Source organism: Garra rufa, chromosome 8 (assembly GCF_049309525.1).
Source record: "Garra rufa chromosome 8, GarRuf1.0, whole genome shotgun sequence".
Taxonomy (NCBI): Eukaryota; Metazoa; Chordata; class Actinopteri; order Cypriniformes; family Cyprinidae; genus Garra; species Garra rufa.
In genome coordinates, this window is record NC_133368.1 from 13,998,727 (window position 1) to 14,006,306 (window position 7,580).

General features: G+C 36.4%; 1 protein-coding gene across 1 annotated transcript; it reads right to left on the reverse strand.

Annotated features, from left to right (window-relative positions):
- Positions 1–3,879: 3,879 nt before the first annotated feature.
- en1a (engrailed homeobox 1a) lies at positions 3,880–7,074 on the reverse strand. The gene is made up of 2 exons (XM_073846260.1): positions 6,264–7,074; positions 3,880–4,667 (listed from the first exon to the last, which is right to left on the reverse strand). The coding sequence occupies exons 1-2, from the start codon at positions 6,730–6,732 to the stop codon at positions 4,354–4,356; spliced, it is 783 nt and encodes a 260-aa protein (XP_073702361.1). The 5' UTR covers positions 6,733–7,074; the 3' UTR covers positions 3,880–4,353.
- Between the last annotated feature and the right edge of the window lie 506 nt (positions 7,075–7,580).

Sequence of the window (7,580 nt, forward strand, 5' to 3'; positions counted from 1 at the left end):
TCTCAAAATAATTCCATTGTTAGTTTAAAATTCGAAATTCAATAAAAGTGATCTGTGTCTAATGTAGTTGCCAAGGAGTGGAGAAAATTCCAGATGAGGCAAACAAGCCCTCTGGCACCCAGTGTGCCAGCAACAGTGATACAAGTTTAACAAATATTTCCTTCTATGTTAACATCAGAGTTAACAATATTTGTAGATGTCAGTATGCAACGCTATATCTTCATTTAAAAAATAGATATGAAAGATATAGGAAGTTATATGTACAAAATATATTTTATTGAACATTTGTGTCTTTTGGACATCGTATCATTTTTAAAATGTATTTTACCGAAATAGAACATTCTTTTTAGGTTTGTGGAACATCCAATATTGTCCGATTAACCTTCCCCAACCTCTTTATTTCAATATCTTTATTATTATTTAATATATATCACAGTAATGCCATCTGCCAACATGTGTCTCAGCTGTCCATGCCCCATCAAACTTTTCCCAGAGTTTAAAACTACTTCGCCCTTCTACGCACAAAGTCATATTTGTTAAAGAAGGGCATAAACCGATTGCTACATCCATATATCATAATTTAAGAATAAATTGCTTCGTTTTATTCGCATACAATGAACAAATGCTAGACTCCTAAGGGGCTTTCACTTGAGGACCGATGTGCGCGGTGGACCACACACCACGATGTGACAGCGTTTAAATGCGTTATTCACGGTCAGAGAGGAACTCCATTCCAAAAATACTGCCGATGGAAACCCAAGCTCCTAGAGACACAGATGGGATATGTGCGCGTTCACTGGACGTCACCTGGGGGTCCAGACCCTACTCTACTGTACACTGGAGTACAAGTAGAAATCTGTCACACTGAAATATGGCTAGTGCGCAGCAGTGTACATCTACGACTAAACAAGCCTGTGAACAACCCTGTAGTCTTTATAAATGAATTTATAACGACTCGACGTTTATAGACTCGAAGTGGAAAAAAGGTTAACAGCGAGAGCATTTTACAAGGCAAAAGCTGCGGTTAAAATTAAGCTTTTATTCTGTGTTCCAGCGGTCTAAAGTAAATTTTGTTAAATGGATAAATCCGCATTGCAGTTAACCGGTTTATAGCTGGATATCCGGACGCCAGCGTGCATCAATGTAATATTATTAAGATAAAATACTGAGGTGAAAATATGAAATATACTGTTTAAGTAGGCTACAGACAACATCTTCGAGTTAAAGAAACTCAAGTTAAAAAGATGTTTTGGATAAAACTCACAGTTATTCCGACTTGAAACAGGTTCGATAAAAAAAACAAAACAAAACAAAACCACTGCTGAAAAAAATTCAACTGGACCTTTGAATTCAAATAGCCTTGTATGTTCCTCGGCCTTAGCTCCGGACCAAAAAATATTTATTTTAAGATTGGATGAACTTCTGTCGCTGTTTCGGATGTTCATCGGGTTTAGATCTGAGAAAATATTCGGAGGGTGTGTAGGCCTGTCTGTCTGTCGGGGGCGAAGGTGGGGGACTGTTCTTTTCACAAGTTCAACGGTATTTATTTGAAAATGATGAAAAGGTAGTCTATGACTCAGACTTAGCGTGCACATTCCCCCAGTCATACAGCTCAGGAATAATCTCAATCCATTGCACGCAACGAATAATATATATTTTTGAATATTTATTTATTTAATTCGAAATGGGTAGTTGTTAGGCTATAGCACGGCATACATATCTATTGATTTACTGCGATGGTTAAAGTAGTACAGATGTTTATAAAAGAACTAGAATAAAATATTTGTATGTATGTATGTATTTATTTATGTATTTTTTTTGTATGGTAAATGGTTCCAATTAAAAACCTTTATTTCTAAAAGTATCTACGCGATGATTTTTATTTAATATTCCGTTTTACAAAGTTTTAAAAACGGACACAAAAGTTGCGGGGGATTAATTATTTTACTTAAAGTAAAAATGATTGCATTCGCCTGCTGTCTGCATGCACTGTATAAATAATGAATATGTAGCCTATATGCAAATAGTAAGTTGTCCGAAAGGATGATGCTGCTTAAATCGTTATGAAGTCTTCCACAACAGTTGTATTTAAAATGTTAAAATGTAACAATTTTAAAAATAGGATTTTTTTGGAACAGAATTTATTTATTTATTGAAACCAACATAAAGAACAACTGCTAAATACCCTAACATGTAGCCTATTTATATAAGGCAGACACACACACACAGACACACAGACACACACACACACACACACACACACACACACACACACACACACACACACACACACACACACACACACACACACACACACACACACACACACACATTTCGCAACTTTCGCATTGTTTCTTACTCCCAGTTTACCCTCATTAACCACCGAGTTTTATTTTCTTAATGTTTGTTATTTTTTTATCCGTTTTTTTTTTTGTCTATTAATAGGCTACAGCAAATCTATTTTAAAGACTGGCTTGGCGGCGGAAGACTCCAGAGGTGAGCTTTTTAACAGTGATTGATGGTAAACAACAATCTGCAATGTGTAGTTTGCCCATCTTATTCGCTACCGAATGCTCCACAAAATCGATTTTCTAGCAGGTGATAGCAAAGCAACGCGTTATGGAATCCTACAGTCGCTGTTTACTGCAAAGACAACATGCTTTATTTAGCCAAACTGGCACTCGTGGCTATTTAAACCGATCTAACGCGGCAGACATTCCTAGAGAACAATCACATAAGTTACACGCCGGAATCTTAGTTTATTTTTTCTACATCATAATTTGAAAGCTTTTCTTCTTTTTTGTGGTTTTTAAGAACTTGACAAAAATGTCGATTTGCAGGCCAAGATCTCAATCAAGTGTAACTCGCTATTGAACTTGACAGTAGCTAATTTCCTGCACTCGGCCGAGCCTGCCCGGGCGCGCCTCATGTTGAGGACCATAGCGGTGGAGACAATGAAGGTGTGAGAAAACCCCGAATCCAACAACACGCACGCTGCAGGTCCAATGAAGATACCATATGACGCTGCAAAATGTTGCCCAAGGCACAGAGCTTCAAAAAACAAACAGCGATTCCCATCAGGATAAGGTGTTCGCGATACTCTGTCGTCTTTGGTTTGATTAATCGGTTACAAAAAAGCCACGGCATGCCCACAACAAACCACCGAAACAGTCACTCAACTACTGTTCTCAGATTCCCAAAGCCACACAGCGAAATTTGATATGGTTAAGAAACAAGGCGGCTTACATTTCCTATTAAAATATCATTGTTAAAACGTATAGGGCGATTATTATTATTATTATTATTATGTAGCCTAAGTGTATTCTTCAAACTAACAAAACAATTTTGCACTATGATTTTGTCTTCCTATATATATATATATATATATATATATATATATATATATATATATATATATATATAAACTTGCAAATCTGTAGTATGCTAATTAATCACAGATCAGTTTGTATGTCTATATTAAATAATGCCTTTTATTTGGATAGTTTTGATATAAAGTACATCAGACTACTGGGGAAATAATTACGCTGTGTATGGAAATGTTTATATATTTAATTGCGTTTTACCTGCATTTTATTTCAAATAAGAACTGCGCAGCCTGTCGTGTAAAAATGCGAATAATAAAAGTCTCGTTTTAATTATAAAAACCATAAAGGCGAAACAAATTTGACCACGCAAGTTTGATGACTTTCACTTTGCAAGAATAAATAAATAAATAAATACAAATAAAATAAAATAAAATAAAATAACTAAATAAAAATAAAACTTATAGGTTTAGACTACGATGCTGACTTTGGCTAATTAACTGTATAAAGACAATATAAGGAAAAAATAGAGGCCACGTTTTACATGTAGAAAAGAGTTTATTTGGATACAGTATTACACATCTTGTAAAGAATAATATCTGGTATCAGATAAGTGTCCCATTATCCCATCAGCAAAGAAAAAAAACATATCAATAGACAAAATGTAGCCTATAGGCCTACTGTTATCTGGAGCCGACTTTAATCGAATAGCATCTTTGGCACGAAGAAATATTGCTTTCAACCGCATAAAAACAAAAAATTAGATGAAATGTAAAGTGTCATAGTTTGACTGGTAGTGGCGTAACGATTTCAAAGAACAAACCGCGATCCATTTAGATAATAATAGCATCCTCAAAATCAAAATGAGGCCTATGTTTTCATTGATCCATATATTTGTATTGTAAAAATAAATCACCCGCTCGTCCGAACAGGTTGATAAAGTAACCGATAACGTCTGGTCAAGTAGTTTGAGTTAGTCCTGCTTCGCTTTAGTCTTCCGACCTTATTTCACTCTCTCTTTCTGTCTTTGCTAGTTGCCATCGTCTTCTTGAATGGTGGTGGTGGAGTGGTTGTACAGTCCCTGCGCCATTAGTTGCACTGCCAGGCCGTTCTTGAATCCGTTGGATTTCTTGATTTTAGCCCGTTTGTTCTGGAACCAGATTTTAATCTGCGACTCGTTCAGGTTGAGTTCGTGCGCCAGGGCCTGCCGCCGCTGCTCCGTGATATAGCGGCTCGCCTGAAACTCAGCCTTCAGTCTTTGGAGCTGCTCAGCTGTGAACGCCGTTCTGGGTCGTTTATCCTCACTGTCGTTTTTCTTCTTTTTCAATTTCCGGGTCCTTGGGCCTTGTGTGGAGACAACAATGAGACGAATCCATGAATATCAACCATCTCATTAAATGGCAAAGCCATTTTGGACTACACACACAAAAGGCCACTGGCGGTCTGTGCCACATGGTCACTGGAATAAATAAACATTAAAATAGTTTTTTTTTTTTTTTTACTTCTTACGCTTATATTCTTTTTAAATTTACGTTGTCTTTTAAGAAATGACATGGATTACAGATAATCAACTAACTTTGCTGTCCCTGATTATGTAAAAACAATTATGTAACTTCTTCACATACATACACACATACATAGGTAATATGAACAAGTGAATAGTTGAATATATGAACTGCATTCATATGAACTGAAGTTAAATTATTTTCGTTTTGAAGTTCATGTGCTCCTGAAGTTGTCTTAAAATGCTAAATTCAGCCAAGCGACAAAACCAAAAAGCCGGGTTAATATCTGATGGAAAAGATGAAGCGAATTAAAACAGGTTAGGCCTATATATTAATATTACTAAATATGTGACCTTTCTGAGTGATATACATGTATTTTTTCCCAATTTTGAAGGGTGAATTAAGAAATCCAAAAGGAATAACATTTCGGACATTAAAATGAATACGTTATACGTATGTAATATGTGAGATCTTGCAATAATGATAATAATAATAATAATAATAATAATAATAATAATGGTCACTAACCTAATAATAATATAAATTAGATCACAAAGCACAAAATCACAAGATCAACGCTAAAATGCGAAATCAATCATTTGCAGCAGATTATTTTATTTTTATACATTTTTTATTTTCCTTTTTATAAAAACAATATTTTGTCTATTTCTTAGACGTAAGCAAAATATTTATTGTGCAAAAAAGTTTAGTTGATTTGTAATTGTATTGCAGGGCATTTATATAACGTTTAACTAAGTGCATTTAAATTTAAATGTGTGACCCTGGACCACAAAGCAATAGCCAACAATACATTGTATGATTGAAAATTATCGGATTTTTTATGCAAAAAAAAAAAAAAAAAAATCATTAAGGATATATCATTAGGATAATAAGTAAAGATCATGTTCCATGAAGCTATTTTGTAAATTCCCTACCGTAAATATATCAAAACTTAATTTTTAATTAGTATATGCATTGCTAAGAACTTCATTTAGAAAACTTTAAACGCAATTTTCTCAAAAGTTAGACTTTTTTTGCACCCTCAGATTCCAGATTGTCAAATAGTTGTATCTCGGCCAAATATTGTCTCACTTTTTTTTTTTTAAGTGTGTGTGTGTGTGTGTGTCATTTTTAATTGCTTGGTAACCATCAATGGAGTAGTGGAGTATGGAGCATTATGTCTGAAACTTGCAAACAAAGGAAAACTATTTTATGTTTCAGCACTTGGTAAAATTTTATCTGTTTGAAAAACAAGAAGCATTATTATCTAAATGATTATGGTGTGTGTCAGCTCGAATATTTCTACGATCGAAAATAACTTAAACTTCAAATATTCATACAGTTAATTGCCCTGCTTTTATTTTATGCAACAAAAGACATATTTAGCCAATACATAAAGAAAACAACTTGTATTATTTGATAGCAGATGCCTTACCAGATGAAGGTCGATCCGAGTATCTCGTGCAATAAACCCAGGCGGGCCACAGAAACTGTTTGGTGCCCTTACTGGGCGAGGAAGTTTCACCTGGGCTTTTCAAAGCAACGGATGAAGCTGAGACAACCACGGAGTTCGCTGCGTTCCCTCTATCGGCCTCGTCTACCCTGGAATGCCTACTGCTGGCTGGAGACGAAACGGTGGACGAGGCAGAAGATGAAACACTGTCTGTACTGCAGTTGGAATCCGGACAAGGAGTGCTGGGGACAGTTGTTCGGGCAACAACAGACCGTGCACCTGGACACTGCTCCCTCTTGCAGCCGAAGTCCGGTCTGAGGATGTTGTCAATGAAAAAGTTCGTGGTTCTGTGCTCATGGTGCGCAGCCTGCAGCGGGAGCAGAGGTGGAGAGGGCAGGCTGGGTGACAGAGAAACGCTGTCATCTTCGCTCTGATCCCGCTGCTCTTCCATAACAGCTTTCCTCTTTGATATGTGTTCCAGTGGTTGGATTGTAACCTGCTTTGTTCCAAATATAACGAAAGACTGGACAATGTTATCTAGGTATCCATGACAACGCGCTAATTCCCCGCGAAAGTGAGTACATTTTGTAAGTCAACTTGTTGACATACAGTGAAGATAACGTTCGTGTGCTGTCACTTTCTGCGCATTTGGGAAGGAGTGACAGCACGTAGTAGCCTACTCAGCTTTCATACACCCTCCGCATTGCCAGACCTCGGTTTGACACCTCTTTTTCTGGAACTCAACTCGTGCACAACCACTCTTAGTGGCCACTAACCGGAAACACATCAGATCACATTGATGAGTGGGGAGCCTATCCATGACAAAGGAGCTCTTTGCCACGTGTGTCAGCGTCCAATTCCGTTCCGCGCCTGTGCTCACAGATATCAAACGGCAACAGAGATTGCTCTCGCCCTGGTAGCTGCATTCTGCCTCCCATAGTCACGCTCAAATTCACCCCTGGACGCGAGGAAGGAATTAAAATGAAAAACAAGTATTCAAACAACTTTATATTTACAGCATGTAATAAGAAATAGTTAAAACAGTAATGTGACTGTTATAAGACAAATTCAAAATGATAACAAAACCATAGAATATAAAAATAGGCCACTTTGCGAAAATATAGCTAACCACTTCACTTTTAAAGCCAAATACGTTTTCGGGATAATTCTCCAAATGTCTTAATTTAAATAAAAAGACTACTAAAACAAGCAACACTAACTCATTGTATATTACATAAAAAAATGCCTTAATCTAAATTAAAATTTGCTAATATTACTATACAAGCACAAGTACACTGC

Coding starts and splice junctions, on each gene's coding strand:
- en1a (XM_073846260.1), bottom strand. CDS start 6,732: ATGGAAGAGCAGCGGGATCAGAGCGAAGATGACAGCGTTTCTCTGTCA. Junction 4,668..6,263: donor CTCGGATCGACCTTCATCTG/GTAAGGCATCTG, acceptor TCTCCACACAAG/GCCCAAGGACCCGGAAATTG.